The sequence below is a fragment of the Danio rerio genome, chromosome 7 (assembly GCF_049306965.1).
Source record: "Danio rerio strain Tuebingen ecotype United States chromosome 7, GRCz12tu, whole genome shotgun sequence".
In the NCBI taxonomy this organism is placed as follows: domain Eukaryota; kingdom Metazoa; phylum Chordata; class Actinopteri; order Cypriniformes; family Danionidae; genus Danio; species Danio rerio.
The window spans coordinates 51,023,984-51,051,105 of record NC_133182.1 but is presented as its reverse complement, the minus strand read 5'-3'; the positions used below and the strand labels follow the sequence as shown (position 1 = coordinate 51,051,105).

Sequence of the window (27,122 nt, the reverse complement as noted above, 5' to 3'; positions counted from 1 at the left end):
GCAGCTTCATCATGTCTCCTTTGTCAAATTTTGACTTCTGTCCTGATTTCTCTTTGAAGTGATTGAGGTCTATGGGAATCTACTGTGAAATTAAGCTCACATAATTTACAAATGAACAGAAAATGAGATAATGAGCAGCAATTTCTGCTCTTAAAAACATAAAAATACACGACAAACGCTATGGGTTTTTGTTAAAATCACAACAGGAGAACACTATGTTATGCATTTAATCCTCTTCACACCAGAGATTTTAAGTGGCATAGTTTAAATCCTTTTCTGGCTTCAACAACATCAATGTTCAAGAACAGGGAGTACTGTGGGCACAAATACCTTGTTGATGCCAGAGGTCAGAGGAGAATGGCCAGACTTGTTCAAGCAGATAGAAAGGCAACAATAACTCAAATAACCACTCGTTTTAACCAATGTTTGCAGAAGAGCATCTCTGAATGCACAACACGTCCAACCTTGAGGCAGATGGGCTACAGCAGCAGAAGACAACACCGGGTGCCACTACTGTCAGCTAAGCACAGGAAACAGGCTATAATTGGCATAGGTTTACCAAAATTGGATAATAAAAGATAGGAAAAACGTTGCCTGGTCAGATGAGTCTTGATTTCTGCTGCAACAATCAAATGGTAGGGTCAAAATTTGGCATCACCAACATGAAAGCATGGATTTATCCTGCCTTGTATCAATGATTCAGGCCGTTGGTGATGGTGTAATGGTGTGGGGGATTTTTTTTTTTTTTTGGCACACTTTGGGCCCATTAGTACCAACTGAGCATTGTGTCAGTGCTACAGCCTACCCAATTATTGTTGCTGACCATGTCCATCCCTTTATGACCACAGTGTACCCATTTTCTGATAGCTACTTCCAGCAGGATAATGCACCATGTCTCAAAGCGTGAATCATCTCAGACTGGTTTCTTGAAAATGACAATGAGTTTACTGTACTCAAATGGCCTCCACAGTCACAAGATCTCAATCCAATAGAGCACCTTAAGGATATGGTAAAACAAGAGATTCACATCATGGATGTGCAGCCAACAAATCTGCAGCAACTATGTGATGCTATCATTTTAATATGGAGCTAAATCTCTGAGGAATATGTCCAGTACCTTGTAGGATCTATGCCACGTAGGATTAAGGCAGTTCTGGAGGCAAAAGAGGGTCCAACCCAGTACTAGTAAGTGTAGCTGTAAGTGGCCAGTGAGTGTATTGCTGAAATTCCATGAAACATGGGAACCCTGAAGACCCAGTGCAACCCAAATGTTGCATAAAACAATGTTGATATCAACAAATTAAGCAATGAAGTCATAGAGCCTGGGATATGTGCTTGTAAAGGAACAATGTGCTCGTTAAGGGTAAAAAACACGAAAAGTCACCCATCGACAAAGAAACTTCTTTCTAAATTCAGAAAAGCCACTGGAGCCTCCAGAGTAAGAACTTCAAAAAATTCTTATCACAAAGAGAATAAAATGGGTATGACACTTCATGTTTAATGTTGATTCCTGGAGTGTACTTGTGTACCCTATCTTTATGTTTTAAGAACTTGGAGTTCTGTTAGCAAGATATTTTCATTTAAGACAGAAGCCGCAGCCACTCAAATTCAGATGGAGACCTTGTGTTGCGAGACAATTATTCTTCAGATGTTTTGCTGGAGTTGCTTTGATTAAATCAGCCTAGTACAATTCACATCATAATGCAAAGGAGAAATGTGGCCTACAAAGACAACTTCCTTTGAGACAATACGTGTGAATGTGAACTTTTAGTGCACTTCACATCTTAAAGTCACCATGAAATCAAAACTGACAATTCTTATATTCATGGAATATTGTAGATGATGTACGAAGAATAATAAACGTCATATTTTTCTATGTGCACTCATATCCTTTAATCATAACTCACTATTACATTTATAATGACATCTCTTCTCTTCCCTAAAGACATGAATGAACCTGAATTAACCTGTATCTGAGATCTAAGCATCAGCAAACAGAAATAATGCAAATAATTCAATCAATTCCTGAGGGACATAATTAAGTCCTGCTCTGCTTTAACTCTGGTTCAAGACATCTATATGTACAAACAAGTAAGATACTGTATGCCTCAGGGTAATTTCACAACATTTTTAGAAAACACATTCACATGGATATTGCGCACAATGTCTGTAAATTATAAAGTACATTACCTGTAATATTTTAAAGGTACATTAAAGATAAATTTCATACTACACATAAATATAACGCATACAAACACTTTTCAATTAATAAGCAGCAATAAAAGAGGGAAAACCCTTATTATAGTGATTCTGTTCTTTAATCTAGTGTTACCAATTATTACATACACTCTAAAAAAAAATTCCGTAAAAAAACGGTAAAATGTACTGGCAGCTCATTACACAAATATTTCACCGTAAATTAAAAACGGAAAACTTCTGTTAATTAACAGTGTGTCAACATTAAAAAAACTAAAATATATCCGTTTTTTGACAGTTAAACTACTGTAAAATAACCAACCATTTTATAGTAATTTAAGGGTTTTCTATATAAAAAAACGGTTATTTTCTGTGTTTTTAAGGGTATACCAACAGTAAAAAAGCGGAAATATTCTGTGTTTTAATAGTATACCTTCTGTAAAAAAACAGACAGATTCTGTGTTTTAATAGTATACCTTCTGTAAAAAAACAGACAGATTCTGTATTTTAATAGTATACCTACTGTAAAAAGAGGAGTTTTTTTGGGTTTTAATAGTATACCTACAGTGAAAAAATGAACAGATTCTTTGTTTTAATGGGATACCTACTGTAAAAAATAATTATTTTACTAATTTAATGCTCTTCAAGCAGCATAGAAATGGCAATTGGTAAGGACAAACATATACATATGGGAAATACACTATTAATGGTTTACAATAGTAAAACAAAACATTTATTCTATACTGTATGTGTAGAGAAGCAGTAAATAGTTTGTTATCTGTGAACTTGCAATGATTAGTACAAAAACAACTTTGCAATTAAAACAGATTCTTTAATGAATACAAATCATTTGAATTCCAAATAGCTAGTTATACACACAATAATACATATTGACATGTGAATCGCACCGTGAGAAGTCTTGGCAAATAATCTCATAGCAAATTAGTTTTAAATGTTAGCTTTAAGATAATTAAGGGCAAGTGGGCAAATTACAAGTACTTTATATTAAGAAACCAGGTTAACTGCAAGATGGCAGGAAACAGACGATACAACTGGGTCTTCTTCCTCTCCAATACTGATACTTCAATGGCTGTAAAACAAACAAACAAAAAAAAATATTACTAATGACTTTTCACTTACAACTGGGGTGATTCCTTGCATGTCAATAGTTCTGTTAATCATTGCCTCTACATTAATAGATGTTAGTAGTCGGTTTTAAATACAGCTACAAATGCTGTAATCTTGACTTAAGCACATTTATAATGTGCTTAATAATTGTGTTAACAAACTTTAATGATTGATTTTACATGACTATTTTTATAATAAAAAATATATATATATATTATATTGCATTATTTACAAAACTTCTCCCAGTTTGGTGGCCTAATCTAAAGTGAGGATTATTTATGATTTATAAATCCTTATAAACGACAGTTAAAGGCTCAGTATTAAATTAACAATAAATCATTACAGTCTTATCTAAAAAATGTAATTGCTGTAAATATGAAACCTTGCTGAATAGCAGGAGTGCCAAAACATAAGATAAAACTGGATAAAACAACAATAAAATAATTTAATGATACATTACGATGCAACATTTCAGTGTTATTTAGCTAGGTTTAAACTGTACAGTAATTTTATTTTAGATAAGATTTATTTTTCATTTAATACAATAAAATGAATTTCATTCTTAGAATATAACTGAACCTTTAATTGTGATTTATAAGGGGATTTACAAAGCATAAACAATCCTCACTTTAGGCTACAAAACTGGATGAAGTTAACAAAAGCACTTATTAAAATAAGTATTGTATATACTTTATATACTTATTTTTTTATACTTTATATACAAGTATAACTATTACTATTCATTCATGCATTTTCCTTCAGCTTAGTGTGTGCTCGCACTATGTACAGTTGCCTTGAACCAGGCCGAAGCACGCTTGTCCTCTCTACCGTCTCCCCGACGTCCCGCACTCACATTGCATTCGAGCCTGAGCACTCTTACATCATCGATGATGCCCCGTTTAGTTTAAAAAGTGCTCTCTCTCAGCACAGTGGAGAATTCTTAAATTATTTTGTTTTAGTCGTTTGGGATGCAGTAACACGCAGTCAAATATTTTGCCGAACAGATCAGCCACTTTTGATGTTCATAAATTCCTTGTGCTGCAGGAATAGGAGGTTTGCTAAAGGGCGCAGCTGTGGTGCAGTAAAGGGTTTGCGTCTTTAATAATTAACGACAGTTTGCGTTCATTGAACAGTAATAGTGGTTAATTTATCCAAATCAAACCGTCCCTTGCAAACTGTCACAAAAGACACAAACCCCTCACTGCACAACAGCTGCACCTTTAGCAAACCTCCTAGTACCTGCAGCACGATGACTTTGATTGTTTATGAGCGTCAAAAGTAGCTGATCTGTTCGGCGAAATATTTGACTGCGTGTCACCGCATTTTAAACAACTAAAACAATATAACAATATAAAGAAATCTCCACTGTGCTGAGTGAGAGCACTTGTTAAACTGAACAGCACATTATCGATGACGTAAGCGTCAGGGAGACAAGCACGCATCCAGTTTCAAGGTAACTCTGCATAGCATGAGTACGCCCTTGGAAACACCCATACACACTTATTTACAAACACACTCATACACTACAGCCAATTTAGTTAATCAATTTCCCTATAGCGCATGTCTTTGGACTGTCGGGAAAACCTGAGCACCCGGAGGAAACCCTCGGCAACACAGGGAAAACATGCAAACTCCATACAGAATTACCAACTGAGACTTGAACCAGAGACCTTCTTGCTGTGAGGCGACAGTGCTAGCCCCTGTGCTGCCCAACTATTACTATATGCCTGAATAATAAGATATTTAAATGTTAGTTTGAATAGTTTATTAACCATTTACTTAAACATTCTGAATGATTAGAAAAAAAATACACCATTAGAAAAAAAAATTCACTATTCTTAAATCACTGGTTTGTAAATAATGCGATACTAAATTTAGAATGAAAAATTGATCATTAACAAAATATGAAAACAAAATAATTAAGCACATTATAGATGTGCTTATAAGTCAAAATTACAGCATTTGCAGCTGTAGTTATAAACTGTATACTAAGGTCTATTAATGTAGAGTCAATGCTTAACAGAACTTTTTGCTAATGCTTAATAAATTAATCAATAGTGTTTAGTTATTATAAAGTGTTATCGGTGTGCTTAATTACCTTTAAATCTTCCAAGGATTCTGAAAGTCTTTCTGGTCTGACAGGAATCGAAGGAGTTTAGATGGTATGTTTCTGCTTGGTGCCCTTTTTTCAGCTTTGGACCTACTTTCTGGATAGTTACTCAGCATGCTCCTGTTGTAAATACAACAAACATGTATCACCTTACTTATCTTGTAAAAATGAAATAAACTTAAAAATGTAAAAACATACCTTCATATAAACTACAGAGTCAGGGCTGCTTCCTTAGGCTACATAATGTTTAGCACATAAGAGACTAAACATGTAGCTGACCACAATTAGGGGACAGCTCAATGATCTTGTTATTGTGGCTGTGGACTCTTCTTCTGAAAAAAAGAAAAGAAAAGTGAGTTGTGAGTTGGGTCTGGTACACGCCTACATGGAAAGAACCTATATAAACATATGGTTTAATATAGGTTTTTGATATATGTGACACATATAAAATTGGCTGTTTTCCTATATTATATGTACATATATGGGTACATATATGCACACCTATATGTTAAATTATTAATATTATTAATAATATTATAAATAATATAATTATTATGTAAAATTATTAAAATACATGTCTGCTACATAATTTAAAAGAAATTTTTTTTAAATTATTTACTTAATCAAATATTACAAGAAATAAATATAGTGCAGAAACAAAAATAAGGCAAAAAACAACAATAAAGGAAAGAAAACAAAATAAAAAGAACAAAAAACCATTTTGTTATACTTTTTCTTCTTTTCCACTATCTTTATGCAAGAAAGAATTGACCTTGCAAATGTTTCAGGAAAACGTGTAGACATCATAGCTTTCCATCTCCTCTCACTTATTTGCCATAGTTAAATTCCATAACATGCCAATTACATGTGATACCAAATTCAAGTGGCACATTCATAAGTTTTTTGCATTTTTAAAAATGAGTTCTTTTCCAGATAGCAGACCTAAGTTAAATTAACATTGAAATGTTAAAACATCAATCAAACTATCATTGAAACAATGTTAAAAGTCATCACTGATTTTTAGGCAGTTTTCCACCCTGAAATAATGTTAATTCTATGATGATAAATAGACAAAACTGTCCCAAAACCAGCATTTATTCAACCAAAATTAAATCATTTTTTACAATGAACCCAACATTAAATAAAATGTTAAATCAACCACACTATCATACAATTAATGTTAAAATTTAAAGTAGATTTTTAGCCAGTTTTGCATCCTGAAAAAAATTTATTACAATCACGATAAATAGATTAAACAGTCACAAAATCAGCATGAAGGCCTGGCTCACCATCAAGATGCCTACATTGATAATGTCTTTCTCATCATCAGGTGGCTAAGAGAGAAAAGAAAAGAGATTCAGCAGTGGACCAGTTATTTCCTTATCATTTTAAACAGACATAACCAAAATAAAGAACTTGTAACATTTTAAATGTTGTAAAAATAAATAATAATAATAAATAACTGCTTTGTTCATTTAACAGATTACAGTTGCAGCTTAAAAACCCCCAGATAAAACACCCACATCAACCCAGTACTTTTAGTTTGAATACATGTTAACAAAATTTCAAAATTACTGAAGCAAAATGTGTTCATGTAAACACTTAGTAAAAATATAGGTACAGGTAATTGGTTTTGCCAAATAATAAAAATAAAAGCACTAATATCAAACAAAAACCCTGAACATTTTACCTCTTAAACTTTGCAGTTTACTGTCATCCCCTGTATGAAGTACAGATGGTCCAGCACAACTGCCTGAGTTCTGAAAGAGCAAACACATATTTTTTTGTATTATTTATAAAAATGCAGTACTGACCAGTCAGCATCAATTTCTACACCAACACACCTACAACAAAAATAACACTCATTCAGTTTGAAACATGCAACATGTAGTCTACTGTTATACTTTACAAACTTTGTGAATAATAAAAAAATGAAAACATTTAAAACCCCAGGTGTATTTTATTTAATTTGTCTATATGAATTGAAATTTAGTTTGGATTGAACGTAAGATTTAAGATTTTTATTTAGATTGCTGTGAAAATGTACCTGTACCTTGTACTTATAACCAAAATGACAGAACCTGGAAGTGAATAAAGCAAAATATCAGTGAACCTTATATATACACAAAACACTCAAAATCAAACAGAAAAAACGCTGAACATTTTACCTCTTAAACTTCAAAGTTTACCGTCATCTCCTGTATAAGGTACAGAAGGTCCAGCACAACTGCCTGAGTTCTGAAAGAGCAAACACATTCTTGGTAAAATTACAATAGATGCAATGCTAAATATAAATCATTGTTTATTTTTTTGGTTAAAAAATGCAGTACTGACCAGTCAGCATCACTTTTTACACCAACACACCTACAACAAAAATAACACTCATTCAGTTTGAAACATGCAGCATATAGTCTACTTTTAAATTTTACAAACTTTGTAAATAAAAATATGAAAACATTTAAAATCCCAGGTGTATTTTATTTAATCTGTCCATATTAATTCAAATTCAGTTTGGATTGAATTTAAGATTTTAATTTAGATTGCTGTGAAAATGTACATGTACCTTGTACTTATAACCAAAATGACAGCATAAACATACAGCAAATCTTATATCCTATATCAGTGAACCTTATATCTACAAAACACTCAAAATCAAACAGAAAAACCCTGAACATTTTACCTCTTAAACTTGAAAGTTTACTGTCATCTCCTGTATAAAGTACAGAAGGTCCTTTAGGCAACGCTAAATATAAATCATTATTTTTATGGTTAAAAATGCAGTACTAACCAGTCAGCATCAATTTTTACACCAACACACCTACAACAAAAATAACACATTCAGTTTGAGACAGTATACATTTAAACTTCACAAACGTCGTGAATAATAAAAAAATGAAAACATTTAAAATCCCATGTGTATTTTATTTCATTTGTCCATATCAATTCAAATTCAGTTTGGATTGAATCTAAGAATTTACCTGTACCATGTACTTATAACCAAAATGAAAGAACCTGGAAGTCAACAAAACAAAATATCAGTGAACATTATATGTGCAAAACACTCAGACTCAAAATCTACATAAAAAGATTTCACTTGTGATAACACCATGTGTAGTTGACTCTATTATCAAGGCTTCATTAAAATAAAACTCCTGATCTCCTAATAGTAATGAAATTATTATTTGCTATAATGATTCTAACTGACAGTTAGTCTGAAGAATTTTAAGACTTTTGAAGAACAGCTCATCTTTATATCTTCATAATAGCAGCTGTTGAGGTTCTTAAAAGTGAACTTGGCTAAATCTGCAAGTTGACAAGACGTTCATAAGTATAATATCCATGACAGTTCAACTCGACTACAACAAACATTTAATTGTGTGCTTTAAGGTACACGTTGTATTTGAGGCCTAAAACGCATGACAGTGTAAACACTATATAAAATTTTAAATGTCACACACTTACTGTATCACTCTGTTATCTCTGTACACACAAACACACGTCGCGAAATGCGGAAGCTTTTTTTTCGTTCCATTTGGCGAGCGTTATTAAATTCCATAACACTCTCATCAGTTCTTCCTTCTTATTTGCGTCTAATACCCCAGTTTGTCACGCGGGATGAATGAATGTTCATGAGTTAAAGTGAAACTGCCGAACTGCAGTTAAAGTCAGGCATCCTGCTGATTTGATTCAGAGGGGCACTTGTTTGTCAGACGGCTCACCGGTCAGGTATACATCCGCGCTAAACTACCAAAGTATGAAAGTCACCCAGCTCCAAACCCAACGTTGAGAATAGATTAACGGCGATATATTTTTTTTATCGCGCGATAAAAGTCTCGCGTTAACGCAGCACGTTAATGCTGATAAGGGCCCACCAATAATAATAACTTTATGAGTGTGTATTTCCCCTCATACCGATTTACACAATGCCTCAAATTCACGCGGGTCTAACTTATACTTAAAAACCAGCAAAGCTGTTCCACTGAATCTCGGTCACACAGCCTTGATACGTCGGTCAAACCAAAGCTAACATTTGATAACGTCAGTAAAAATATGAAATTAGTTATTAATATGCAAACAAACACAGACGGTCAGGTGTTACGAGCGTTTAAAACACGTTAACGTTAGGGTTCATTAAAGGTAACGTTAACCAGTCATCGATATACACCTTCAGCACTATATCAACCAAACTACACAGTGTCACAAACTTTGAATGCTATCCCTTGTTCAATGCACTGTACAAAGAAAACATTTATATTTCTATTAAATAATTAACATACCTTTTACACTCTCACAGACAAGCTGACGTTTTACCGTTAATCCAGTCAGACTCACGCAGGTGCAGAGGGAGTGAGTGGGTGATTGGGACGTCACATCAGTTCCCGCGCACGGCAGTTTAGAAAAATACGGACAAACAACTGTAAATGAACAGATATCATATTTACTGATGAGGAAAACGCATAAAAAGGTAAAAATTCATTAGATAAATGCTTGTTTAAATTACATTTAACCACTCATAGCTCAGTTTGATCTTAATGATATAAAGTCTGATCTTATTAACAATATTAAACGTAATTCACTGCTGTACTTTCCATGGCCGCTTCAGACAAGACAAAAATAATTTTAAATAACGATACAAATGTAATAAAGCAGTATTTTAACTAAAATATTGTTATATGTTTTATTAATCGTACTTACCAGGGAAAAAACAGAGGAAGAAATATGGCCCGGTGTCCATCAAACGCTGCCTGAGCTGCGATCCCCTTCCCATAATGCAATTCGAAAATGTATATAAACGGAAAATTACCCGTAATACGTGTATACGGAAAAAATCCGTTAAAATATACAGTCATTTAACTGTTATTTTACAGATTTTTTTTACAGTGTATATTTTTGAAAATCTGCATTCTGTTAATTATCGAAACAAAACCATGTACATGTACTTTTACATTTTCTTCACAAAGTTTGCCATTAACAAATAAAAAATAAGTATACATTTAATAAAAATGTGCTATTTAATAATATTTTGTCACACATAATTAATTTCATCACACATTCACTTTTGATGTGCTGCTAGATGTTTTTTTTTTTTTAAAGTGACTTATTACTTAAATTATTTACCTAATTATTAAACTTAATACATTTTAAATGTACTAAAATACAAATTATAAAATATACAGTTGAATTCAGAATTATTAGCCAACCTTTGATTTTTTTTTTTCTTTTTTAAAGAATATTTTTTTTCTTCTGGAGAAAGTCTTATTTGCTTTATTTCAGCTAGAATGAAAAGTTTACATTTTTTTAAAGCCATTTTATGGTCAAAATTATTACCAGTACCAGTCTGTGGGTCAATCAGTACCGGGCTGCACAAGAATTAATTATCTTTAAGTTGGCAGATAAAGGAGCTGCATTTAAAGCCAAACTGGATTTGTAGGGACGGCGTGTGAACAGAGGCATATTGGACTTGCATGATATGTGTGTGTGTACTCCGCTCACGGGCTTTTTCACGGGCACACACAAAGCTTGAAGGTAAACAACGGCTTATCATAAGCATCTTATCGATAATTATTTACACGGTTGGCATTAAGATGAACATATAAACGTTATCTGCCTAATTTCTAGCACCTAAATGTGTCTGGAAAAATATTCAAAGGCTTTTATTCTCATAAACCGTGCGGGCGTGAATGTGTCTGACTGTTCTGATTGGCTAAAGCAGACGTCTCACATCAGCACGTTTTAGACGTGTACGCGCTCTTTCCGTGAATTTTTTTTTTTTCTGCGTTTACACAGCGCTGCATTTCAGCAAAATTACCGGTAATGTTACAACTTCTCTTTCCGGAAAATAAATAGCCAGAACGAATTTACCAAATACGAATTTTGTTTTTAAAAAGGCCCTGTTCACACATACACACCTTTCCGGAAAATTGCCGGTAATTTTCCAGAAAGGTCTGTATGTGTGAAAGGGGCTTTTGACTGCCATTACCTCCAGATGGGACCATATAATATGTTATATTGTTGGAGCAATGTGTTAATAAAGTTATTACTTCCTAATGTTATAATAGCATTGTAATGTTGGAGCAATGTGCTAATAAAGTTTCATATGAGTACAGTGGATTCACGTTTATTATTATTATTATTATTATTATTATTATTATTATTATTATTATTATTTCAACCTCCCCCAGTCCGCAGCAAAATTATCAAGTGTTGACCGGTCCGCAGTTAGAAAAAGGTTGGGGACCACTGGTCTACAGAACAAACTATCATTATACAATAACTTGCCTAATTACCCTAATCTGCCTTTAATTAACCTAATTAACCAAGTTAAGCCTTTAAATGTCACTTTAAGCTGTCTAGAAGTGTTTTAAAAAAAATATCTAGTCAAATATTATTTACTGCCGAAGCAGTGGTGCAGTAGGTAGTGCTGTCGCCTCACAGCAATAAGGTCGCTGGGTCGCTGGTTCGAACCTCGGGTTAGTTTTGCCTTTCTGGGTGGAATTTGCACAGGTGAATTGGGTAGGCTAAATTGTCCATAGTGTATGAGTGTGTTTATGTGTGAATGTGTGTGTGTGGATGTTTACCAGATATGGGTTGCGGCGGGAAGGACATCCGCTGCGTAAAAACTTGCTGGATAAGTTGGCGGTTTATTCCGCTGTGGCGACCCCGGATTAATAAAGGGACGAAGCCGACAAGAAAATGAATGAATGAATATTATTTACTGTCATCATGGCAAAGATAAAATTAATCAGTTAATAGAGATACGTTTTCAAAACTATCATGTTTAGAAATGTGTTTAAAAAAAATCTTCCCTCTGTTAAACAGAAATTGGAGTAAAAAATAAAATAGGGGGCTAATAATTCTGACTTCAACTATATACCGTATATATAAATACAATCAAAGGGAACTTTATAACTACAAAAACTGCGTTTTATATATATATATATATATATATATATATATATATATATATATATATATATATATATACATACATACATTATATATATATATATATATATATATATATATATATATATATATATATATATATATATATATATATATATATATATATATATATATATATATATATATATATATATATATATATATATATATATATATATATACACACACACACAAAGGCAGTTTTATTAATTATTAAGTTCCCTTTGAAAGTACTTTAGTGCCATTTCTTATAAAACATTTTATATACAGTCAAGTCAGAATTATTATTTTTTTTATCATTTTGCTTCAATTTAAAGTGTATTTTGACCTTAATATAAATTTAAAGGAATAGTTCACCCATAACTAAACATTCTTTCATCATTTACACCCTTTGGACACAAAATAAAATATTTTGAATAAAAGCTGAAAACAACTGACTTCTGGTATTTGTTTTTCATACTAAGTCAATGGTTACAGGTTTTCAGCTTTCTTCAAAGTATTTTCTTTAGTCTTCAACAGAATAAAGAAACTAAAATAAAGGTTTTGATTCACTTAAAGGTTAGTAAATAATGAGTAATTTTTCTTTTATGTGTGAACATTTTATACCAAACCTTTTTATGTAAAGTGTCTAAAAATGTATATAAAATTTGCTTGATATTAAATATGTTTACAATATTTTGTATATGTATACACTGTATACAGACACATTTACATTTTATCAGTTGTTTTTATTCTTGGAATTTCTTTAGATTATACTCTATAGATATTACATATTTTTAGACTACAAAATGCATTTTAAAGGGCACCTATGAACATAATCTTTTGTAAGCTGTTTGGACAGAAGTGTGTATAGTGTGCCCACAGTCATATTGGAGTGATAGAAACACAATAAGTCACAATAAAGAAATTTCCTGATGTTAAAATAGGATCAAATCACTCCCATTTTGAGGCCCACCACAATGTGATAGAAGTGTGGTTTCCCTGCCCACCAAATTGATTGACAAGTAAAAACGTACGGAAAGCAACTAGGATTAAAAGATCTGTTCGGCTCTCTGTGATCATCAATAATCAATCAAATGTAATCAAGAATGAGTCTTAAAAGTTTAAAACATTTTTAGAACAGTGCATGTTTGTAATGAATTACAGCGATTTTACCGTCTTCATCACCACAGCTGCGTGTCAATAAAATTCTAAAAGAAGACGCTTCAATCCCGGTTCATGGATGTTAAATCCGTTTTTGTTTGTACATTAACACAGCAGATATCCATTCAGCAGTGAATAGTAACATGTATCCTGTCACATTTGCCTGCAAAAACAGTGTAAAGTTAAACGTGCACTGTGTGTGTGTGTGTCCACTGTGTGTTAATGTGTGCGTGAACTTTGTAAGGGCATTGTGTGTGACTCATCGCAGAAAGTATTAAACTCAGGAAATAATCATTGGGAAAGTTCTTACTGTAGTATTAATATTTAAAAACGTTACGTCAAATCTGCTACCTTCTTGTCTGTTTGCACACTCTGACAGGGATGTGAGAACGGTGGGCAGGAAGAACTAGCATTAAAGGCACAGGCCACAAAAACAGCTACATTGTGTTCAGAGGAGAAAATCTCAATGTTCTGAAAGGTTTAATGGGTGTTTTGAGCTGAAACTTTACAGACACATTCTGGAGACACAAAAGACTTATCTTATATCTGGAAAAAGGGCCCTTTAAAGGGAACACACAGACGCACAACAAATCATCAACTGATGGTTGACTGAACATTAGCAGTAAGCTATACAAGCATATATGTGTGTTTATTGGTGATCCTGTAAGGAATGTCTGTGCATGTTTCCATTTATATTGAGTGTCAATAAAGGACTCAGGACTCTAAAAGAAAGGAGTGGCCAGCAGATCAGGTCTAGATAGGATAAATTAAGTGAGGCTTGAGGGGGTACAAAATGGAGCTTTAATTGGCTGACTAATTGCCTGGCTCCATCTGAAAGTGTTCTGCTCAATAATTGAATAGGACTGAGTGATGAGAGAGATAAAGAAAGAGTGTGTTCAGCCAATCCTCACGTGAACACATTCTCAACAGACTGCTGTAGCACAATCGTACGCTTGTTGGAGATGTCAAACAACTCAAAGCAGCAATCTTACATACATAGCATAGCAAATACACTCTACATAACAGATGTTTGATACTTAATTTGTCTTCTTTTCCCCCAATGTACAGTAGTAGATGTATTTTAAATACTGCTTTTACATACAGATGACTTAAATAAATCTGTAATACAATACCTATTTAATATTTCAAAAGTATAATAAAAGTAATACATTTTTTTTCAATCAATAAACAAATAGTTTGAAGTCTGATCATAGTTTATAGATTGTATTTAGGTTTACACAAAATGGCATTATCATTTAATGAAGTCAAACATTTAATAGAAGAGTAAAATGCCAATAGAGCATTGAGCTGTAATGTCAGTAAAGCATTTAGTGGAAAATTAGTTTGAAAAAATTTGTCTTGTTGTTTAGAGTGTCTTATTTATGATTATAATGTTTGTAAGAATAAGAAATACAGACATTCATCATTTGTTAATGGTCTGTTGAACTTTAGAAAATTAATGGTGTAGCCGAACAGCATACTAACCAATAACAGATGCTGTGCATGTCAATGAGAGTCTAGTTTAAATAAATGGAAACACTTTACTTTAAGGGATGTTCATGACACCTTTATAATCAGGGCATGACACATTATGAATATGAATGAGATTTTTTGGATGCTTATGACTGCCATTAAGTGTCTTTGGCTTGGTTATGTCATTTTAAATGCAAAGATGACATTGTTTGACATGTCTTTGTCTTGAAAACACGACCAAGGTATGCCATAAATCTGCCATAAACATAATTGCCCTTCCAGCCATCTTAATATTATTATGCCAAGATTAGGGCCTTAACAATACTATGTGTTCCCTATACTAAACGGATACCAAAACATATTAAATTTAGCTCCACAAAGTGCTTTTCTCCTTTGTAGCTGTTTTATTTATATCCAGCTTGTTTTGATGACTTTACCCACTATCCTGACTTCATTTGTGGATGCTTCAGACATTTGCATAAACGCAATGTTACATGAAAGTGAGCGTTGGCACGAAAATTTGAATTAAAAATAAACCTCAGAGGGAAGATAGATAAGTGTTTCAAAATGCAAATTCCCTCTTGAGTAAAGTTTGCTTCTTGCTTGTTCATTTGGGGAAGTAGGTGAGTAATTTATGCACGGATTAAGTGGATAACAAACAGACAGAACAATCAATGACTTCATCACAACAACCATGCAAAAACAACAGCAGCCTGAACTGAATACACAAAAACAGAGCATGACAGCATATAATCCACTGAAATAGACAGCATGAAGTTTATACTGGAGACTTTGGTCTATTGTATAGAGAAATAAATAATTATAGACAGACAGACGAATAAATAAATGAATGAATGAATGAATGAATGAATATTACATAACTGGTACATTTACAGTTAGTCCATGAATATTTCGACATCGACACAAAACATTTTTGGTACCATACACCAACACAATGAATTTGAAATAAAATGACCAACATGTGCTTTAACTGCAGACTGTCAGCTTTAATTTGAGGGTATTTGCATCCAAATCAGGTGAACGCTGTAGGAATTACAAAAGTTTGCATACATTATGTGCCTCCCATTTGTTAAGGGTCCAAAAGTAATTGAACAATTAGTGTCTAAGTTGTTCCATGGCCAGGTGTGTATTAGGATACCCTCACTATCCCAATTACAATGAGCAGATAAAAGGTTAATTTCAAGTGTGCTGTTTGCATGTGAAATCTGTTGCTGTCAACTCTCAAGATGAGATACAAAGAGCTTTCGCTATCAGTCAAGAAAGCCATCATTAGGCTGAGAAAAAAAACATAGCCATCAACAGTGGCGTAGCGTACGGGCCCGCAGGGCACACACCGCGGGGGGGCCCCACGTGATTAGGGGGCCCCACGTTGTCGCGATTTTCAATAATTGAAAATCCAGCAACCGCAATAATCAAACTCTTGGGAACAACTGGTCGGAACCAAAGTTCACAGGTCTGTGTTCTCTGAACTCTGAACAAGCGGTGGATTACTTCATTCTGATTGCTTGCCGCCGAACTGCGTCATAGCTCATACCATAAAGTTGACTTGATTTCAACTCTCCTCGACGCCCACACAGGAGAAGACGCGCCACTGTTTCTCGCCGCCGGTTCTCGTTACAAATGAATGACTTCTGGCTACTTTGACGCTCTCGCCGCTTTCGGTTTGTGATCACTCCTCAGTTTGTGAAGGATTCCCTGCGTTGTCGCTCCACCCCGCCCCCTTTCCCGCTCCTCAGTTTGTGATCACTCCTTAGTTTGTGAAGGCTTCCCCGCGTTGTTGCTCCACCCCGCCTCCTTTCCCTGCTCCTCAATTTGTGATCGCTTCCCTGCGTTGCAGATTAGAGTTCTAAAAAAGCCTTTACAGTCCTGGAACAACATTCTATGTACAGATGAGATCAAGATCAATTTGTACCTGAGTGATGGGAAGAGAAGGTATAGAGAAGGAAAGGAACTGGTGTGAACATGCATGGCTGTCAGTGGAACTGGTTTTCTTGTAGTTATTGATGATGTGATTGCTGACAAAAGCAGCAGGAAGAATTATGTGTTTTAGGCAATGTTTTCTGCTCATATTCAGCCAGATGCTTCAAATCTCATTGGATTGTGCTTCACAGTGCAGATGGTAAACCCAAAGCATACTGCAAAAGCAACCAAAGTGTTTTTAAAGGGAAAGAATTGGAATGTTATGCAATGGCCAGATTAATCACCTGACCTGAATACAATTAAGCATGTATTTCACTTGCAGAGGACAAAACTGAAGGGAAAATGCCCCAAGAACAAGCAGGAACTGAAGACACTTGCAGTAGGGGCCTGGCAGAGCATCACCAGGGATGAAACTCAGCGTCTGGTGATGTCTATGCATTCCAGACTCCAGGCTGTAATTGGCTGTAAAGGATTTGCAACTAAGTATTAAAAAATGGAAGTTTGTTTTATGATTATTATTCTGTCCAATTACTTTTGGCCCCTTAACAAGTAAGAGGCACATATGCTAACTGTTGTAACTCCTACACCGTTCACCTGATTTAGATGTAAATTAAAGCTGACAGTCTGCAGTTAAAGCACATCTTGTTTGTTTCATTTCAAGTCCATTGCGTTGGTTTATTGAGCCAAAAAGGTTAGAATTGTGTCGATGTGCAAATTTTTAAGGACCTAACTATATATCAATATTTTTATTTTAGAATAAATACGGTGGTAAATACTAGAGTATGATAATTTCACTGTACCAAACAATTCATTTCTAAAAAACATTGAAAAAATTAACACAGCTAAAATTAAGATGATCCTTATAGACAATGGGATCTTTAAATTGTAAATACGCTAAAGTAAATGTTCTAGCATTTGAGTAATACATGTCCTTTAACAAATTTAGTGAACTGAAACTGCTTTTAACATTCGCTTGCACACTAGTGACAGATACTTCTTGAATGTCAGGAGAGGTTGACCTCCGCTGGCCCTGCAGAACTGACATATTCCCATAAATGTCAGATGCAATATCTGTGACTCCTGGAGTTACTTTGCCCTTTCATTTCTTCAGCTGTGGAGGGCAATCTAGATATACTCTATTCTGGTATGAACATGATACATGGAAAGACTACATACAGTATGTCCAATACTACACATATAAATTAAAACTATATTGTGAACAGTTTTTTGGTGCATGGTATATTTTTGGCAATAGAAAGAAAAACATTAGTGCACGCTTATCTAGGAAAATCTTAAAGACAGGTGCTCGAGAAAGCCAAACACATTACAAAAAGTCTAAAAAAAATTGGCACTCAGCCACTTTAGCTCTCAAAAGAGAAATTGAATTGGAGAACATTTACAAGGTCTTCTTCTTCAGGTCACACAGAAAACATAAGAGAATTCAAGATACAGTTGAAGTCAGAATTATTAGCCCCCCTGTTTATTTTTTTTTCTTCAATTTCTAATTAACGGAGAGAAGTTTTTTCAACACATTTCTAAACATAATAGTTTTAATAACTCATTTCTAATTTGACTCATTTAATAACTCATTTCTAATAACTCTATTTTTAAAAGAATAATTTCTAACCACACTGTTCCAGTTACTATGACCATTTATGTGAAGCTGCTTTGACACAATCTACATTGTAAAAGCGTTATACAAATAAAGCTGAATTGAATAATAACTGATTTATTTTATATTTGCCATGATGACAGTACATAATATTTTACTAGATATTTTTCAAGACACTTCTATACAGCTTAAAGCGACTTTTAAAGGCTTAAGGTTAAATAATATAAATGACCAAGGACATTTTTCTTTTGAGGGTGAGGGCCTGAGGATTAACTATCCCTTTAAATACACAATGGCTGTCTTCTTTCATATGATGGTGTTTGTCATAATGACAACTTTATTTCCAGGTGGATTGTCAAATGCAAAATACACATGTCCCAGAAATCCTGTCAAGTTTAAGGAATGACGACATTAATCAAATGACGACTTTGAAGCTCCTGAAGTGTTTACAAGTTTGCATGCTTTGTGCATCAGACATTCCGCCAGTGTTCTGTGGGTGTGACATCTGAAGCTAAGATTAATGTGCTGCTAGCTCGATACTTTCAGAAGTTCTGGATATCTATGAGTCTCAACAAACTCCAGCAATGCAGTGAAACTACTGACGCTGAACGCTTGACATTTCCACATCATCTCTCCATCTGACATTTCCACCCATTTGCTATTCCTACTGCATGTAGCGTGCTTTGTAAAGAACATCTTCCTCGCTTCTGTCATCCACGACTGACAGGCATGTCTCGCCTCCTGATTGCGCCGTAAACATTTCACCGTAGTTCATTAGTGCCTTATTTTGCCCAGCAACTATGGGAATTCCTGTCAGACGTCTGCCCCGTTTGTGCTTTAAAATCCGGCCTATTAGTCTATATGACGCAACGACCTTCTCTGCTTTATGTCACCAAGTTAACAAGCTCCAATCGAAGGGCAAAATGAAACCGAACCGAGAGCTGAGGTAGGTAGACAGAAAGTCGTCTAACTCGAGTTGAAAAGAAGTCAAAAAAAAGTTTACACCCTGACATCCTCAACTAGAAAAGCAAAGGATATCAAAGACAGTCTTGTGGCAGTTTGAACCGTTGCCAGGCCATTGTCAAAGCTCAGTGAAAAGAGGAGGCATTTCCCTCTGGAGTGCCAATAAGCGCGCTCATTTTTATTGGCACTAAAATATTCAGGAACATGTTCGCGCTCACTTTTAGACTGACACAGCTGATGAATTATTCAACGGCACACACCGCTCACACTCAAGCTCCACTACTGCACCAATCAGCAGTGGCTGGAGAAGACCGACAAGGGCGATTAAAATGGACGACATGACACTTCACTCCCACAAACCACTATTTAATGTGTCCCTTGTGATTCACAATCACACTGTCTCTGCAGACACCTATCGGGCAGCGCGCTTGTTACAGTAACTGCCTTGGACGTCTGTTCATTTAACAGTGAAGCTGAGCGTGTGCTGTGTTTGCTGTTCAACAAAAACTTTTACATTGATTATAGGTGTAAAATAAGTGGTTTAAATTGTCTGATTCAATAAATAGTTAATGGATGGATGACTAAACCTTTAATGCTGTCACTCTTTCAAAATATATGGTGGTATGGGTGTTTTCGGGAAAAATAAACAAATCAAAATTGGGATGCTCCCAAAATGAAAGTGTCTTTGACAACTGTACTTGTGTACTAATAAAGAAATGCATTGATTCAGTGCACTTGTTAACTCAGTGTCATATGTCAACCCAGGCTCATTTTGAAAACATACTGCTATATACATTTTTGGAGAGCGCCAAATACATCCCAGGAGTTTTTTTCATGAATCCACCAGAAGCCGCTGTGTAAGCTTTTTGAGATCTGAAATTTCTCTCGTTAGTGACATTCGCACACGCTGTTCTCGCGTAAATCAACCAGAGGGTACTGTCAACTGACTGACTGACTGACCAATCAATTGACCTGCCCACCTCCTTCCCTAAACCCAGCCGACAGTTTTCAAAAGTAATCCAGAAAAAGAAAAGCCCTCGTGTGATTTTGACCATGTTTTCAGATTTAGCCTCATTCTCACCCTGTTATTTACTTGTCAATTTTAAATTTTTGCTTCTATTTTTGTCTTACCTTCTTTTTTTTAGATTAGATTAGATTCAACTTTATTGTCATTACACATGTACAAGTACAATGCAACGAAATGCAGTTTAGGTCTAACCAGCAGTGCAATAGCAGCAAATGCAGGATACAGGAATAAGTTATAAAGTGCAGTTATAGAAAACTATGGTGATATTTACAGATTGATGTACTATGAACATTATATACAGGTTGGATAAGCTAAGAGCAGATTTACAATATATGAATATATGTGCAGGTTGCTATTAATAATCAGTAGTGTGCAGATAGATAAACATGATTACAAGTGTATATGTTACAATATATGAATATATGTACAGGTTGCTATTAATAGTCAGTAGTATGCACATAAATAAGCATGATTACAAGTGTATATGTATAGTGGGTGTGTACATAATTACAAATGCCCATATGCAGTGGGTATGTACAGTTCAATAAGTAAACAGTTCAATGTGGTGCAGTGAATGTGCAAATTTTAAACGTGCAAATGTTAAACAGTGCAGTTATTGCGAGGAGTTTAAGTTAGAGGAGAGTGGGGGGTGTATTGGGGGGGCAAAAGAGTCAGTGTGGGGCAGAGTTCAGGAGACAGCTCTGGGGAAAAAGCTGTTCCTCAGTCTGCTGGTTTTTGTCCGGGGGAGCCTGAAGCGCCTGCCGGAGGGCAGGAGAGAAAACTGTCTGTGAGCGGGGTGAAAGGTGTCCTTCAGAATACTGTGTGCTCGGCGCAAACAGTGTTTCTTCTGGATGTCCTCTATGGCTGGCAGTGTGGTCCCTGTGATGCGTTGGGCAGTTTTTACCGTCCGCTGCAGTGCCTTACGCTCAGCAACAGAGCAGATTCCATACCAGACTGTGACACAGTTTGTCAGAATTCTCTCTATTGTGCAGCGGTAGAAGTTCACCAGGACGGCTGATGAAAGCTGGTTCTTCTTCAGTTGCCTTAAGACGAATAGGCGCTGGTGAGCCTTCTTGATCAGGCTGGAGGTGTTGGTGGACCAGGAAAGGTCCTTTGAGATGTGGGTCCCCAGGAACTTAAAGGATGAGACAGGCTCAACGGCCATCCCATTGATGTGGGATGACCCTCGTTGGGTCTTAAGTCCGCCGTTGTACATGGTGAGCTAACTGGACAATGTTGTCCATATGGAGGTCAGCGGTAAGCTGCTAGTGCAAAAAGGAACGGCATCACACTGCCCAGAAGCGTTTGTTTTAAAGACGAAATGCAGCCATACATACTTCTGGCTACATAATTCACAATCTCCAAAAATGTACAGTCTATAGGCCTACGTTTTCAGAATGAGCCTATGTTGGCATATGTTTATAACTACACCTCTAAATTCTCAAACTACTAAACTTGATCCTATGATGTTAAAAGGGGTTTAACCCTTTACTCCAAACTGGTATAATGCACAAAAAAGCAAAACTATCTCACACCAAACTCCCAACTTTTTGATTAAGCGGTGTCACGTCTTCATTTAAAATCATACAAAATTTCCATATGAATGTACTTGTATGAATTAGTAAGAATTGGCCACTGAGAAAATGTAAAATAGTTACATTTCCTTGTAAGATCAGCAATGGATGCCCTTCCAGCTGCAACCCATCACTGGGAAACACCCATACACTTTTATCCACACATACACACTATGGCCAATTTAGCCTACCCAATTCACCTACAGCACATGACCTTGGACAGTGGGGAAATCGGAGCACCCAGAGAAACACACACACTAACACGGGGAGAGCATGCAAACTCCACACAGAAATGCCAACTGACTCAGCCGAGGCTTGAACCAGGGCCTTCTTGCTGTGAGTTGACAGTGCTGCCCATAACATGAACATAACAATTATTATTTTTAACACACTGTAAGTAGTAGTTTAAATGGTATGAGAACCAAATAAATGTGTGACGAGATTGCATGGCAAAAATAGTTATACGACTGTATGATCCACAAATTAATCAAGAAGACAGCAGAACATTTACAGTATAGTTCTGTGTATTCTGTATAGCTAGACAAAAGTGTGCTTTCAAGTACCAAACGTTGCAGAAAAACTCATATTCCCCTAATAATCATTTAGATATGAAGGTAAATCCTGGAAACACATGCTGTATGCCACTCACCGCACAGGTTTGGAGGTCTGGGATCTGAACTTGCTGAACTCTCCTGGAGCTGTCCACTCTGAGCCGTGCTGCAAGACAACAGACAGCACACACTATAACGTACATCGAGCACACACAGTAGCAGAGGTTGAACTGTTCAGAATTGAGCTGAGAATGCGTTTTAAATTGTATTTAGATTCCTGAATTTAAACTCTGCTACTAAACAGTAAGAAGAAATTCACCTAAATATTAATATATATATATTAGGAAAGACTAAATGTGAACTACCATTAAATAATCATATGAGCATATTTTAGTGTTGCTTTAACAATTTTTAAAGTAGGTAAACAGACATATATAGAAAATAAAAAGAGACACAGACAGAAAGACAGGCATGAAGAAGAAAAACAGACCAATTTAGGGACAAAATTGAACAGACAGAAATATTAAACAAATAAAATGTCATACAGATTAAACAGAGACAGAAAACACAGAAAAACAAACTACCAAAACAGATTGGTCACACTATATTTTAATGCACAATGCTTACTATTGATAAACCATAACTTAGACTTTTAGCTCAATAAACTACGAATTAGCTGCTAGTTAGTAAGGAAGTATTTGGTTTAGGTATAGGGCAGAGTTAAGGATATAAAAAAGTATCTTCATTTATAAGTACTAACTGTTATCTTAATAATAGGCAAGTAATAAGCCAGTAGTAAATAGTGTGAATTGTTACGTAATCTAAAGTGTTTTCAACAGATTATAGACAGATGCATGTGAACCTGATTTCAATGTATACAATACATGTAAACAGACTGCGATCAGATTCAACTCACTGAGATTGACAAAAATTGGTCAAACCTGTTTTTACACATTTTGTCCCAAATCACAGTCCTGTAACTTAATAGCCAAAATGCAGAAAGTCTTTTGACGTAAACATCCGGTAAAAGTCTATAGAAGAGCACAAGACTGGGAACATGACTGACAAACATACTGACAGATAGCTCTAGGAAAGTCTCAGAAGTGCGGTCAGGTTTATTGAAGGGTCATGCATTAAAGAACGCACCTGTCCCACGTACACCAGGAGCCGGGCATTGAGCGGACTCTCGTCTGAGCTGAGCCACAGTTCAGAGTTATCATCTGACGCTATGGCGAACTGGAAATCCCCTGAAATAAATAATTTATCACATTCACAGAGATGTACTGCATCACCTTTTGACCTGACCTGCAGGTTCTCACTTGCAAGTTTGCTTTGATAAAATGTTGATTTATCTCAGCCTTAAACGCATTTTTTGGCGTGTTTAAAGGATGTCTAATAGACATCGGGGATGCCACAATACTCAATATAACACATTGGACCAAATTTGGTGCAACCTCCATGATTTAACATGCACATGTAAATTGTGTTTTGTTTTGATTTTTTTTTTTGCCTATTTCTTTCGTTATTCTCTAAACTGGCTCTGTGCATGTTTGAATGAGATTGTTGACTCTACTCAAACAAAGAGAGTAAACTCATTCCCTTATAATTGTCAATGTAAACAATGTGCATAATTATACAACTTAAATCAATGGGTTTACTGTCTTTTAAAAAAAAAAATTACTTGTTTCTTTTAAGGCAATGGGTTTACTTACTTTTTAAAGGTAAAGCAATTAATCACTTTTTACAGTGTATGCCCATGCACTGAGATCCCAGTAAGTAAATATCCAATCAGTGAGTCCTTGATGCATTCACAAGAAAGTAAAGTTGATGTAACCAAGTGAAATCTGTTCCAAAGTCTGTATCAAAATTAATTTAAGCTTTTGTTTTTTAATCAGTGAACCTTAAGGTGCAATTTTTGAAAAGCAGGCTCATCTGAACTTGTAAACATAGTTACGATAGCCAAATTATAAAGTCTTGCTTCTGAATGGACAAACTCCATTCTTTCCAATTATTAAGTTTATGTAACCACCTTGATTTAAGTGAGTATTCAATTAGTCATACCTTAGAATGTGAATATTCAAGAAATTTTGGTGTCTCTAACATTCACTCTCAGTGCTGCACCTGTCTGCAATTGAAAACATCTTATTCCTGCTGTCAGTGTTTTAATGTTAATCAAACACTCAAATCACTGACTGCTCTTGACTGAATAGCTATATAGCTCAACAAGCTTTATCCTTTTATTTCATTTATACAGTGAAGTATATATACAGCATGCAGTGTTATATTTGATTATATGATTCAGTTTCTGTACCTAAAACTATTAGATACTCAAAAAGATATTTGGGTGTTTATTTTATTTGGTAGTATTTTAGTAATTTATTTGTGCTCTTGCTTGTAGATTGATTTTGTTTCTGTAATTTTATTTGAGTGTCCTGTTTTTTTACTGAACATATCATATACTACACTAAAAACCTTGATTTGAACCAAACCATGAGCAATCTGTTGCACCCCTAACAGACATCCAAACATAGTAGACATCTTGTCTAGAAAAGCCAAATCTGAAAAAATATGTAAAAATCAAATTCCTAAATGTAATGAACAGAGAATTCATTAAATATATGAAATGAATGAATAAACATGTTGTCACATTAGAATTAAAATCTGACAATTATGTCAACATTTATTGACATTTCCTTATGAATTGATAACATATGTACATGATGTGATGTGTTTTTATCATTTGTTTTACATTTTAAGTTTTTTGTTAAAAAAACGGAAAATTTTTTTTCTAAAAAGTCGAACTAGCTTGGCTCTATAAGGTTCTTTCTGTGAGCCATTCAGCATTTCAAATGCACGCACGAGGACCAATTAAGATCAGCTTTGTCATACCCCTGGACTGCTTCATTGACAGCGGGAAAAGACCAAAATGAAACACAAAACCAAGTCAACTAGATAATGCCGCAACACACAAAATGAGTAGAAACCCGAAACTGTGTAAATGTGATGATTTAGAAGCGTTTAGAAGCATCTCGACACGGAGATGAAATGTTGAAAAAGAAATAGAAGTACATTTTAAAAATGTTATATATTAGGTAAGACATATATTTTTATTTGTATGTATATATAGTCAGTGAAACATTTTTCAGTGTTTATCAAACAACTCATTTGCTCATTGTCTGTTTTCTTTTCAAGTCTTTAAATTTGATATTAAGCCATAAAGGGCAAATATTTCATTTAAATTTATGGAACATATAATTCAATATATAGTATATAATTACATAAAAATTATATATATAATTAATTAAATATAATTAAATAAATAAAACTTAATAATTACATAAAATTAAAATCTGCACTGGTTAAGATATTTCGCCAGCTTAATTTGAACAAGAAAAAAAAAAAAAAAGTTATCCTAATATTTTAATTAATTGTTATAGAAAGCAAAAAAAATTACTCTTACGCATCAACATATTGTTACAAAACCTATTTTTATTTTCAAATTAAATTAATAAGCAGACTGATTGGATTTCTTGAAAAGTAATGCTTCAACTAATAATTTGCCAGATAGAACCTTAAACATTAAATGACTTTTTAAAATAAGAAGGTTCTGTCTGCATTAGCCCTGTTTTTCACCCCCTCTTGCAAATTTAAAGTGAATTTTATTAATTTAACATTTAGAGTAGGTTTAGGGTCTCTGTCATGTTAATGTATAAAACAGATATGTTACACACATATCGTTTGCTATATAAAATGCCAAAACTTTGAAGATCAAACTTAAAATCATTCAGAACGCAGATAGAATCTTATAATTCCAAGGCGACGATGTGAAGTCTGACTAATCTATTTGATGACCAGTCTACTGTTGTACGGGCTCTCCCAGAAAGTCAAAGGATCGCAGGAGTTATCAAACACATAGAATTATTTACACACACTCACTTGGAAGACCTAGGAAGCACAGGAGACTCAGGAACGCCATGGGATGTGGACAGAACATAACCAAGAAAACCGGATGAAGGACTAAACAACACACAGGACTATAAATATACAGGACATGATGACTTTAATCACACACTGGGGATGAACACAGGTGAAACTCATGAGACTGACTGGTGGTAGGAAAACAGAACAAAGGAGCACATGGGGAAGGTCACATGACGTAAACTCAGGGGCCTGACAGTTGGACTATTGCTAGATGTTTATTACATTTTAGATTAGCCCAAATTTCTTTTTTAAAACTCTTTTAATTGCTTGACGGGAGGTCTCTAGAAGCTATTTACTAACCAGTAAGCCTGTATGGCCTGATCTCACAAGGAAACGTAACTATTATACATTTTGTCAGTTTAGTGGCTAATTCGTTCAAATAAACCCAACTGTGATAGGTGAAGGAGCAACTCGAATTAAGTTCAAGTTCAATTTATTTATATAAAAATAAATTTCTAAACAGCCACAAAGGCTGCAC

General features: G+C 34.8%; 1 protein-coding gene and 1 long non-coding RNA gene across 17 annotated transcripts in view; both read right to left on the bottom strand.

Annotated features, from left to right (window-relative positions):
• Positions 1-27,122, bottom strand: part of b4galnt4b (beta-1,4-N-acetyl-galactosaminyl transferase 4b) — a 205,781-nt gene that overhangs the window by 58,483 nt on the left and 120,176 nt on the right. For all 3 annotated transcript variants that reach the window (XR_012382650.1, XM_682637.9, XM_073907264.1), the window contains 2 exons: positions 23,810-23,910; positions 22,762-22,829 (listed from right to left, as the gene is read on the bottom strand). Coding sequence is in view for 1 of the 3 variants with exons in the window: in XM_682637.9 (XP_687729.4) it covers positions 22,762-22,829; positions 23,810-23,910 (169 nt within the window). In the remaining 2 variants the exon portion in view is untranslated. The remainder of the gene's footprint in view (positions 1-22,761; positions 22,830-23,809; positions 23,911-27,122) is intronic.
• Positions 3,014-10,523, bottom strand: si:busm1-180g5.6. 14 transcript variants are annotated; one of them, XR_012382660.1, is made up of 13 exons: positions 10,130-10,523; positions 9,712-9,849; positions 8,413-8,446; positions 8,223-8,252; positions 8,115-8,144; positions 7,769-7,798; positions 7,603-7,672; positions 7,488-7,515; positions 7,125-7,194; positions 6,724-6,768; positions 5,633-5,766; positions 5,423-5,554; positions 3,014-3,286 (listed from the first exon to the last, which is right to left on the bottom strand). It is a non-coding gene; the product is annotated as a si:busm1-180g5.6 (long non-coding RNA). The 14 variants fall into 14 exon arrangements; XR_012382662.1 differs by having other exon boundaries at positions 7,482-7,515; positions 10,130-10,250; XR_012382661.1 differs by having other exon boundaries at positions 5,633-5,763; positions 10,130-10,250.